Source organism: Lissotriton vulgaris, chromosome 3_2, assembly GCF_964263255.1.
Source record: "Lissotriton vulgaris chromosome 3_2, aLisVul1.2, whole genome shotgun sequence".
NCBI lineage: Eukaryota > Metazoa > Chordata > Amphibia > Caudata > Salamandridae > Lissotriton > Lissotriton vulgaris.
In genome coordinates, this window is record NC_141690.1 from 237,440,886 (window position 1) to 237,453,443 (window position 12,558).

At 45.5% G+C, this 12,558-nt stretch overlaps 1 protein-coding gene across 1 annotated transcript in view; it reads right to left on the reverse strand.

The window, feature by feature from the left end:
• The window catches only part of UBOX5 (U-box domain containing 5), a 195,863-nt gene that overhangs the window by 160,649 nt on the left and 22,656 nt on the right, over nt 1–12,558 (reverse strand). Inside the window, exon 3 of the mRNA XM_086964290.1 lies at nt 3,062–3,159. Coding sequence (XP_086820416.1) covers nt 3,062–3,115 — 54 coding nt within the window. The 5' untranslated portion in view covers nt 3,116–3,159. The remainder of the gene's footprint in view (nt 1–3,061; nt 3,160–12,558) is intronic.

Sequence of the window (12,558 nt, forward strand, 5' to 3'; positions counted from 1 at the left end):
ATAGCGCCCTATGCCCTCGCCTCAGGAAACTTTCTCTTGCTAGGAGATGTCAACTACCATCTCGAGCAAGCCCTCGATCCTCAAACCATAGACCTAACTACCAACCTGGATGCCCTACAGCTACGCCTACTCCCAACAGGCCCAACCCACATAGCTGGCCATACTCTTGACCTTGTCTGCACCAACTCCCCAAAGGTTGTGATCACACAGATCGACCCAGTCTTTTGGTCCGACCATTTTATCATAAAATTTGCCATCAATAGCATACAAGCCCTGGCAACCTGCCCGACCAAACCGAAAAAGAGCAGGCCGTGGAATAAGATCACCATGGACGCCTTTGCCGCCCACTTCACTCCTCCTACCATCTCTAAAAATATCAACCCTAGCCTAGCTGCCATGAAATTTGTATCGGCAATCACTCTTGCATTGGACGACATCGCCCCTGCACGCGCATTTAAACCCCCTAAGAACAACTCATCATGGTTTACGCCAGACCTGAAGCAAATAAAATTCTTTACCAGGGTGGCAGAAAGGAAATGGCGACTCACAAAAAGTGTCCAAGATAGGGAAACCTATAAAGCTGCACACCGGCAGTATATGAAGGAAATAGCTGAGGCAAAAAAAAATCTACCTAGGTAATAGGATCACGTCAGCAGCCAACTCACAAAGAGAACTTTTTAACATTGTTAAGGAATTCACAAATCCATCAGGTTCGCAGCTGGTACCCCCTGATACCAAGGAGTGGGTAGAATCTGTAGCCTCTTACTTCCATGAGAAAGTTAATGAAATCCACAAATGCTCAGACCGCTGTCCCAGACGTCAATAGTGGCAATGACTCCAACCATCAGATCAGACTGCCACGTTAAGAGAGTTGTCACCTTTCTCAGAAAAAGGAGGTGGACCAAACCTTGCTGAAAATGAAGTCTGGAGCCCCAGGAGACCCTGCCTCTCCGCAAGTTCTATACAAAATCTCCCCGGCACTGATCCCTGTCCTAACCATTATCCTCAATCAATCCCTACTTCATAGTTCCGTCCCCAAGCACTGGAAGGAGGCAGTAATACGGCCTATTTTAAAAAAGCCATCAGCTGACCCAGATCAACCTGTCAATAATCGACCAATCTCCCTTCTTCCACTATTTGGAAAAATTATGGAGGCCCTAATAAATAAACAGCTTGTCACCCACCTTGAGTCCAACAAAGTCCTCGACCCTTCCCAGTCCGGCATCAGGGCATCCCACAGCACTGAAACCGCCCTGTTGGAGGTAGTGGACAATATCAGACTGACTTTGGACTTTAAACAATCGGCTATATTGATCTTGTTGGACCTGTCTGCGGCCTTCGACACCATCTCGCATCGCGTTCTATTAGAGCGCCTTGCAGAGGTTGGTGTCGAGGGCGCCGCACTTCAATGGCTGACAAGCTATTTAGGTAACAGGAGGTCCAGGGTCCAGATAGGCTTGCACTCTTCCATTTACTATGATAACGATAAGGGTGTTCCGCATGGATCCATATTGAGCCCGACCCTTTTTAATTTATATGTCTCCCCCTTGGCAAAGGTCATCAGAGCACATGGTTTTGGAACCGTATCCTATGCCGACGATACTCAAATCCTTATCAACATCAATCAGAACCCGGACGACATCAAAAGGAGGTTCAAAAACTGTATGGTCGACATACAGGAATGGATGACGAGGAACTACCTCATGATGAATGCAGGAAAGACCGAGGTCATATTGTCCGGTAAAGCCTACAAAATCTGGTTGCCAGCATCCCTCCGTCCCTGCCCAGCCCCCAAGCCCTTTGTCAGGAATCTTGGAGTGATTATCGATGATAAGCTAACCATGTCTGAGCACATCAGAAAAACCGTGGGTACCAGTTACGGTTTGATGCACAGTTTAAGGAAGATATTCAAATGGATCCCACTCTCAGCACGCATGCCCCTAATTCAAGGACTTATTGTTAACAGGATAGACTATGGAAATGCTCTCTTTTCAGCCATCAATTCAACACTTCTAAATCGACTTTAGGTCCTCCAGAATACGGCCGCCAGGCTAGTACTTGATTTACCCCCTCGCTCCCCCTCAGTCCCTTGCCTTCAGACTCTGCATTGGCTGCCCATTCAAAAACGCATAAAGTTTAAACTATGCTGCCTAGTCCATAAATCGGTTAATGGTCATGGACCGTCCTATTTTGAGTACAAGCTCAAGACCCACGTTCCAGCCAGAACGCTACGATCTTCCAGCAAGGCCCTTCTTCTGTACCCAGAGTTCGGACAGTCAGAATCGGTGACAGAGCTTTCAGTAAAACCGCCCCAGAAGCCTGGAACTCTCTTCCCATTCAGATCAGGCTAGAGCCGGACCATGTGACGTTCCGGAGACAGCTAAAAACCTGGCTTTTCTAGCCGTATAAGCTGCCCTCGCTCTTTTGGGGCTGAGGGTCAAGAGGTTCCTTGCTTACTATCGCTCTGAGACCTTCGGGTAATTTATGCGCGATATAAATGCAAAAAAATGGAAATGGAAATGGAAACAGCACGCACATTAATTTAGTTATTAGTAGGTTTACCAAGAGAAATTTGTTATGATAAGGCAGGCCACAATGTAAAAAAAAAGGGGGAAGTAGGAAAGAATTCAAGCTTTGGAGAGGAATCAAGAACAGGGAGCTCAAACCTTCAAGCAATGATACCACAATATCCTAGTATATTCCAAATTGCTGCTGTGGGTCCATAAAAAAGAAGTTTATTTGTCTTTGAAAGCATCTTAGATTTTTCTGCACTAAACTTAGGAAACTCCCCTTTTGAGCAAAGACCTGCTTGTATGAAGGTGACTAAAGTGGTTGCTGTATCATGTCACTGCTTAACAAATGAAGTTACTTATTTGGTAAATTAGTTGGGACAGCTGTTTAAATTTGAATGAAGTGTTGCATTCACTTATTTAATATTTGTGGGACTAAAAAGGAGGCGAATCCTGAAATATAAAATTTAGTATCACTAATGTTCAAGTAAAGAAAAATGATCTGTTAAACGCAAACATGTTAAAGGTATTGTATACTGAACTTTGTTTACCTTGTTGCAGTGAATTTTGGGCCTAAACTGTGGCAGGCAGAGATTTATGACCATTTTCACGGGTGATTACAAGGCCCCTCAGTGTATAAGGCATAGCCCTGAAACAAGAAGAAAGAAGACAAGTTTTATAAAGACAGAAATGAAAAAGCACTTAATTTTTTTCTCTTAATCCACTTTCAATTTGAAAAAAAAGCAGTATTACCAAATAGCACATTTTTAGATCATTTCTCTCGTCCAACAGAATGCTAGTCAAAGAATCCTCTAGAACATGGGTACTCACAAACATTTCCCCGGGGACCGCAAAGTGCTGTCTGTGGCATGCCCGAGGGCCGCACCGATGAAAATATTGGGAGGGTCGGGCTGATGAAAGGTGAGCGTAGGGGTACACGAAGCAGATGCATGGTGTTAACAACAAACCAAGCCTTCACGTGACTTTTGTCTACCACCTATGCTCTATTCTCATGCATCAAAATTAAAGTTAATGCATAAACTTATGATGTAAAACATGAGAGGGCAAGAGATACTCATCTGGTGGTAGAATCGCAAAATGTGAAACCGGAAAACCTGGTATCAGTCCTGGCTTCCACAATTGAAGACATTGTGTGATCCTAGGCAATTTGTTAATTTCACTTTGCCTCCTATTTCTTCGTTAACACACCTGGGAGCCCCTTAAAATACTTATAAGAGTTCAGGAATAGGATATGTAAAGTACAAAACCTTCTCAAGTTGTATTTAATAAACTATAATTGTGTTCCAATTACATAACAACGAAGGCTAATCACAAGGGACAAGTGACTTCCATCTTGGTTCACTAATGCAATCTTTTCAGAATGGGGGCGGCATGAAAGTTTCCAAGATCTTGCTTTAAAACTATCACTGCAAATAAATGGCTCTCAATTCAGTGATAATCTGATCTACTAAGGTAAAACTCATGCATGTTAATAAAATACACTTCTTTGAAGAGAGTTTAAAACTAAAGCGGTCTTTAAAACTAAAAGGTGTTCCTAAAGATACATTTTCCTAGGGCACTTTGTTTTCTTCTTAATGGTCACTTTAGCTAATGTGTAAAACTTGTAAATAAAATATTCCCGTTTGTTTTGCAGCTTTCTGAATTCCTGGGGCGTAGACAGATATATATATATATATATATTTGAAGGTTCTACTTCTCTTATGCTCATCTGCTGCATCGGTCTTTCCTTTGAGGTACCTCTTTAACTTCTATGCATTTGTGTCTTAGTCATGTCTCTTTCTATTCCACCTTTGAGAAGCCTTGCTTTCTCTCGTAAACCTCTCCCATTCTGAAGTTTTCTTCTGTTTCTGTGCCACTGGCTCATGCAACTAGGTTTCTCTAGGTCTTTATGCTACGTTCCTATTCTCTCACTCTCGCCACGTCATTTCTTTTCTTGGACCTCCACCTGTAGTCATTAGCAGGAGGTTGAAAGGGAACTAGGATGAGGGACTCTTGATCTCCCTGCGTGAACTCCAAATGAAGAGCCAAAAAGTTAAAGTATGTCTTTTAGTCAAGACAAACGTAATACTCAGCAGTTTCCCTGTATCCAAAGACGTTTTACTTTTAAATAAAGGTGCAATTCATGTCAGTTACAAACAGCCTGGAAGGGCATTTTTTGTGAAAGAAATTATAGTTACAATAATTGTCAAGATGATTTGGATGCAGTCCTTTACTGCAGAGAGATGACCTCTGTCTGAGATGGAGTTCATGCTATAAACAGTGGTTGTCACTTCTGCCATGAAACGGTCTGAATACATACTCCACTAAATTAAATGTGTCCTGGAAAGCATTATCACTAACGTTTGTCTGACTGTTTCAATGTGATGTGAGGATGACTTACTCTCATCAGGGACAGCTTTTGTTTAAATGAATTTATCCCCGACAACTGTTTGGCTACGGGAGCTTCCTCTGAAGTCATCTAAACCAAAGAACACCCTAACCCGACTAAACTCCCCCGAGTTCTTCAATTCCATCATGCAAAGATTTATCTTTAAACTGAAAGAAAGACCATTACAATATGGTCATTGTAATAGCATGTGGATGAAAAACATCTTTGAGTGTGTTTTCTTTTAGTTTAGGGAAATTAATTACAAGATGGGCGCTGCACAGGCACATACATGGATGGCCATCTTGGAATGGTTTACTAACCATTTCAAGATGGCCATCAGCTGATACAGCTGGAGGGGGTGCAAAGGGCAGCAGGGGGCTGCTCAGTGCAATCACTTTCTATGAGAACCGTATTCTTAAATAAGCAGAGTAGGGGGAAAAGGAGCAGAGGCGGATCAGAGAGAGATTTATACAAAAAGTCCCTTGCGTACTGCAATGTAAAGACTGATGTCAGCAGGGGAAGGATACCCGCCTGAAGGTTAGTGCGCTAGTTGTTGGCTCCTCTTAGCTCCCCTACTTCCTATATAAACCCTGATGCAACGACCGCACCGGAGATGGTGATTTCCATAACGTTGCTTGCGTGTGGTGGGCTCGCGCTCTTCTGATTTAAAATTGAAATTTGCACTTTTGCTTTTAGCGATTTTAAAATAGTTTATGTGTTAAAATTAACTGTTGCACTCTAAACTGCCTGACACCACAACCTGAACGCTAACGTGGTGCCCGTCTGTAAGAGCGGACCCGCCTGAAGGTTAGCGTGCTAGTTGTTGGCTCCTCTTAGCTCCCCTACTTTCTACATAAACCCGGATGCAACAACCACGCAGAAGGCACGCCATAAGGCAAGCCCTTCTGCGCCCAAAATTCGCCCAGCGCCAGAACCCTTGCCCATTTTTTTGCGGTATTCGTACTCGCACAACCAACTGTTTTTCCTCAATTCTGGTAAATGTGTATTCCACAAACTACAGTTAGATCTAACTCCCCCAACGCCTCTACGTTGTAACCTCTTTGGATGGGCGGGCCCAATCCTTACAGGTGATCTTATGACTCAGGGGTGTGGACATTTTTCAGAAATTTACTTGGCCAACGGACAAAATGTTACAGAAATCTACTTGTCCTGGGAAGATATCTGCTTGCCCCACCAATTCCATAAATCACCATGGTGGGGTCTGCACGGCAATCAGTGCAACATACTTCAAATGCAAGTCCAATTATGCAGTGCATAGTCATACACCCTTAAATGCAACTGTTGTACTGGCTGGATTTGCAGCATGTGTGCAGATGTGTCTGTGTGCACTGCACCCAATTATTAACCGGTATGCATGTGACAAATTTTCAAATTTAGAGAGAACGTATGTAAGTGCAGACTGGTAATTGACTAAATTTCTTGACTGTGTTGGAATATGAACCTGCAGGGCAGAAGGGTGTTCTCCATCCTAGGGCCCACTCATAGCTGTCCAGTTTAAAAAATACTCCCATGTGATCATGCTATGATAAACGTGTGGATGGGGATAACCACTTCTCGGCGGAGCTTATGAACTGTCATGGGGCAGCAAAAATAACATAGCAGAGGTGTTTAGTTCACTAAAGCAGTATCCACAAGTACAAATACACAAGAGGCAGCAAAGGACAGTTAAATCAATCTCTCCTTTTACACTCCTGGGCAGGTAAGGTGTGATTATATTATTGTACACTTACTGCTACATCTCCACATTCTTCTACCACACAAGGAGCATATGCAGCTCTGGCAGTAGCAGTACAGGTGTTCTCTTGTGCACAGTACTGGTTAGTAATGGCACCAGCAAAGTAAGCTTCCCTAACATGAAGAGGTGCACATCAGCAATAGATGTGAAAGTTTGTCTCACTTTTTTCTTTAAAATCCAAGTTCTCTGCCACTTATCTCTCTCCTTCCAAACTCCCCAGCACCCTATTGACCACCCTTTTCTCCCGTGAAGACCTTACAATTCTGCTGCTGAATGCGGACATACGAGTATTGGAAAGCCTGGTCAAAGATATGGTTTTATATTGCAGCAACTTGTGCAGTCAGTTTCTTTATTTCAGAAGCTGAGCTTCCAGAGGGTCTATGGGATGATGCTTGGATAGTCGAAAATAGGCACATGCACAAAGAAGGCACAAAGCCAGGCACACAGCAAAAACACCCATTTGCAAATCATGTAGGTAAAGAAAAACAATCCTTTATGTCTAGATAAGTTGAATACTCACAGGTGGCAGAGTCACTTTTCCTTGGATCTGGCATGGGCTTGTTTTTACTGCTGGCGTAACTGTGCAGTATAAATGCAACACTACAGCGAATGCATACAATTCTGAGGTGGGAACATTATATATTTTTACCCAGTTGTCAAACGTGATTGTGATACCTACAATTTTGTATTTTGATTATTTCTGCTGTATATTAAGCTCGTGCTTGCAATTTTAGCCATTTTATATCGTTACACATGAAAGATGGTCCCCCACTTATGGCAGGTCCTGTGTATATACACATGATTTATATATATAGAGCCATTCTAATTATGAGATTCTACAGCGGAGGCATTTTCCCACATAATTTGCCATTTGATCCAACACATGCTGCCTAAACTGCAAAGAACAACAAAAATGTAAATGCTAGCTCAAACAGATCAAACGTTACCAAAAAGGAGGTAACCTGTCCTGCTTCACAACCAGAGAAAAAGCCCATCACAAGTAGTGACTGGTCTCTTTTACATTGATATTGGTGTATTTAGGTCTTAATCTGAAAGAAATGAGGCAAACATGTGTACAGATGTCAAAATAATCAAGTAATACTATCAACAAAAATGTGCTACATTATGTTACACAATTCTCATTTCTGTGGCTATATAAAATTTAGTCAACCATGCCGCATAATTTAGACCAGGGGTCTCCAAACCGGTCCTGGAGGGCCGGATCCAATCTGGCATGGATCCGGCCCTCCAGGACCGGTTTGGAGACCCCTGATTTAGACCCTCCCTACTGTTTCATTACAGTGGCTCTGCTTATTTAGCACTAACTGCCAGAGCATTATGCATGGTGGGGGCGGTTTTCAGTAGGTACAGAAGACGAGAAATGCAACAAAATAAAAGTTACAGGCTAACAGGAATGAGCCCAAAATGTGGAGAATAATCAGTTTCTAGACAGGATTAAGCCTATAAAAATTGGCACAGACGTGTGGACACTGATTAAGCGAGAAGCCATGAAGCGAAGGGGGAGGTAACAAAATAAGGAAAAGGCAATAAAGACTGTAGCGGAGGGTATTGATAAAGGAGACCTCATCTTGGGCAAAAATATGGACATTGCGAAGTTTGAGATGCCAAGAGTGGACCACATATCAGTGGCCAGTGTGAAATAAGCTGCACACATAGCTTTGCCTGGAATACGAAGATACTTTCTGCCTGCTGCATAAGTGGCGTTTCCGTTATTCAACTTTAGCTTGATTTATTTAACACCAGAAAAACTATGCAATTTAAAAAATGTTTCTATTAACAGCGCACGCATAATCTTGCATGGCTGCATTTTCTGTAAGCTTTCCAGGTATTTAGAGTAGTATGGTTTGCTCCGGGACCTTAAATGCGACCTCGTCCATAAAAGCAGAGACAAAGTAAAGGTCAATGTCTCTCTATAGTACACTTACTTTCATTGTGTTTTCACTAAATATCAACGCTGCACTAATTCCATTGTTACATTAATATAGGAGAGGTTCCCGCCTTATTGTAAATTGTTAACATGCCACACACATTTAACCCTGCCCCCACGCTCACTGAATCCAGACCATTGCACGCAGAATTACAATTCTAGGTCAGTCCACGGAGGCTCCGATTATGCTTCTCTCATCTTTACTGACAAAAACAGCAGCCAATAAAACTTTAAACTGGCATGACCCCGGAAGGACGACCCCCTCCACCAGTCTGCATCAATCACTGTCCAGTCCAACACATAACAATCCTTGTAAAACCGGAACCTTCCTCTTTCTTTGCTGCTGCAGCAGCGAGTTAAGTGCCTTTCCCTTATTTGCTTTTGCGGATGGGGGTTTATGGTGTGTGACTTTGAGATTGTGTGTTATTGCGCAACTTACTATAGCGCGACTTTATTCGACGTCGGGTTTTTTGTTACCCGCTTCCTTCGTCCTGCGGTGTGCGCTGTGCGTGTGAGCGCGTTAGGGGGCGGTGTTGCAGGAGGAGGCAGAGGCGGCTTGCCTGCGCGCAGGGAGCAGTCGAGTGTGTGCCCCCAAAACGACGCGCCGAGTTCTGTTTTTGCATTACCGGCTCCTCGCGAAATGCGCGTTTCTAGGCTGCATCAATCCTTGGCCTCATACGAACGCTGACCGAAACGTGTCCGGATTAAGAGCTTTGCTCTAGGGGAGTTTTGGATGCTAATAGGGGTCTCCTTCCACCGTGTAATTGCCTGCCTCTGTGGTGTTTTGGCAACTGGGGTTGCAGAGTGTGTGTAGAGGCACCCCTGGGTTGCTCCCCCCCTGTTAATCTCCTCCTCACCTCTTTTCCCTTGGATATGGCGTATTACACCGAGGAGGGCGACCAGTGGGTCGAATTCAATGAATATGAGCAGTATGAGCCTGAGGAAGAACAATTGGAGGAGAACTTAGGTGAAGCCCTGGCTACCCACGACCAGAGCTCTGTTAGTAAAGCCCTGATTAAGGCGTTAATGCCTTTTACTAAGTCCCATCATACCTCGGGCAAGAGGAAGTTTAAATCCTCACGAAAGGGGGATACTTCTGCTCAGTCCCAGGCCCACAAGTTAGCGCATATGGCCAAGTCAGTGATGAGGGACCATGGCTCTATGGCTTATCAGACATCGGGGTGTTCCTCCTCGACGCCACACTTCTGATCACTCCCAGGCCCACAAGTTAGCGCATATGGCCAAGTCAGTGATGAGGGACCATGGCTCTATGGCTTATCAGACATCGGGGTGTTCCTCCTCGACGCCACCTGGTACTTCAGACTCGGAGGTGGATTTGATTGCTTCTAAAAAGAAGGCTAAGAAGACTAAGCACACGGCATTCAAGGCAGATCATAGTCAGGTCCCTAGGAACCTTCCGTTTGACCCCAATAGTATAGTTCACCCTAGATCCACGGAATGGGTGCCCTGTACTGAAGTTGCGCATTATGTCACCAATAACTTGCGTCAAGGTTTTGAAAGTGGGGTGCGAGCCACGCTGAGGTCGGAATGCCCCAGACCTTCAGTGACAGGGAAGGTGACGGATACTCTGGACCTTGATCCTACCATGACAGCGTTCATGAGAAAGTTCGCTAAGGACCCTAAAAAAGGGCTGGATAGGACATGGCGGGGGTGCCAGGACAAATTGCTGGACGTCTCTGGACCCCTTACTAAGATTCTGGAGGCCGCGGTCAAGGCCAAAGAACAGGACGTGCCTATGGATACGTCTGATATAATGGAATGGGCCCAACGCGCCATGTGCTTTTTGGGAAATGCGAATGTGGCTCTGTCTACAGAGCGGAGACGCTCTTTTCTGATGCGGATTGATTCCCAATTGGCAGAGATGGCCACCAACGATCCTGGTTCTATGGCTAACGGCATGCTCTTCGGAGACAAGTTCGTTAAGGAAATTGGGCAAGTACGTCGCCACTTTTTCCGCGCTGGACAAGGCGCAGACCACGATAAAGAAGGTTCTTCACACCAGTGTTTTTGACAGGGCCGGACGTCAGCGAGGTCGAGGGTCTGGCCGAGGTTTTAATCAGACCACACGTGGAGGTGAGCAGCGAGGAAGAGGTAACCAGCGCTCCAACTTCTGCCCCTCCCATAATCGAGGAGGTCGTGGCAGAGGACAGAAAGGAAACTACAGAGGACAACAGAATAATTCAGGAGACAATTCCTATTCAGGTACGAGTTCTTTGTGCAACAGAACACAGGGTGGGAGGCAGATTGGCCTTATTTATTCACAAGTGGCGGGAGCTAACAACCGATCCCTGTGTGTTACAAACCGTCCAAGGGTACCACATAGAGTTTTATGCCTCCCCCGCGCAGCGTCAAGCACCCGCGCCACTGCATTTTTCCCTACAAGAACAGAGTTTCATAGACGCAGAGGTGCTGGCTTTGCTCAGAAAGGGAGCAGTAGTGGAGACTTTGCCCCATGTTCAGGGCTTTGCGAGCACCGTCTTCGTGGTTCCAAAGAAAGACCAGGGCTTTCGACTGGTTTTAAATCTCAGAGATTTCAACGCATGGGTGGTGTATCGGCACTTCAAAATGGAAGGCATACACCTACTGCGCGACATTCTGTTAGAACAGGATTGGATGGTACGTCTGGACTTGAAAGACGCATACCTGGCGGTGCCCATTTTTCCACCGCATCAACGTTTTCTTCAATTTCAGTGGCGCAACAAGTGGTTCGAGTTTGCCGCCATGCCTCTCGTCCGCTCCCTGGTGTTTCACCAAACTGATGAAACCAATAGTTCAGTGCTTACGGGAGAGGGGCGTAAGACAGATCATTTATCTAGACGACATCCTGATTTTGGGATGCTCTCCGGAGATTGTTTCGCTCCATCTATCATGGACGGTTCACCTCCTTCAGGAACTGGGCTTCCTTTTGAATTTGCAGAAGTCCATTCTGACACCTTCACGGGTTATGGAATTCCTGGGGTTCCAGGTCGACTCAGTGAAGGCTCAATTGCTCTTACCGCTCAAGAAGAGGGTGGCAATCAAGAAGGAGTTGAGGAAAGCGCTTGTCTCTCCGACAATTTCCTCGAGGACCTTAGCACGCCTGGTGGGGCTGTTGGCCTCGTCCATCCAGGCGATCTTTCCGGGTCCCTTGCACTACAGAGCGATGCAACGATTGAAGGCTTTGCATCTTTGAAGGGGTGTGACTTCCGCCCAACAGGTTTTGCTGTCGGCGGACGCTCGCACGGAGATGAACTGGTGGTTGGAGCATATGGAGGCCTGGAACGGCAGAGCCATCTTCGCGGTCACCCCAGAAGTAGTGATAGAGTCGGATGCGAGCTGGTGGGGCTGGGGAGCCAGTTGCGGCTCTGTGGAGAGGTCCCGCGAAGTATTGAATCTCCACATCAATTGTCTGGAACTCCTGGCGGGTTCCTTTGCGGTGCGGACTCGATCACCCTCAAAAGATCTCTTGTTGCATTCTCCTACGCATGGACAATGTGTCCGCGGTACGGTATATAAATCGCCTCGGAGGCACCTGGTCTCGTCTCCTGGCGGAGATAGCCAAGGACTTTTGGCAATATTGCCTGGACCATCAAATATCGGTGACGGCAGAGTACATTCCGGGATCTGTCAACGTGGCAGCGGATTGGAACTCTCGGTATTTGAGGGATGCCAGCGATTGGAGGTTGCATCCCAATATTTTCAAGGCTTTGGACCACTTATGGGGTCCGTGTGTGATAGATCTGTTTGCCTCACGGCTCAACAGACAGTTGCCCCAATTTTTCAGTTGGCGCCCGGATCCGTTGGCGATCAGCTCGGACGCCTTTCTTCAATCAAGGACGATGGGCATTCTTTATGCGTTTCCTCCGTTCATCATGATCCCAAGGGTTCTAGCTCAGATTCGGAGGCAGAGGTGATTTTGATCTCCCCGTGTTGGAAAACTCAAGCGTGGTTTCCG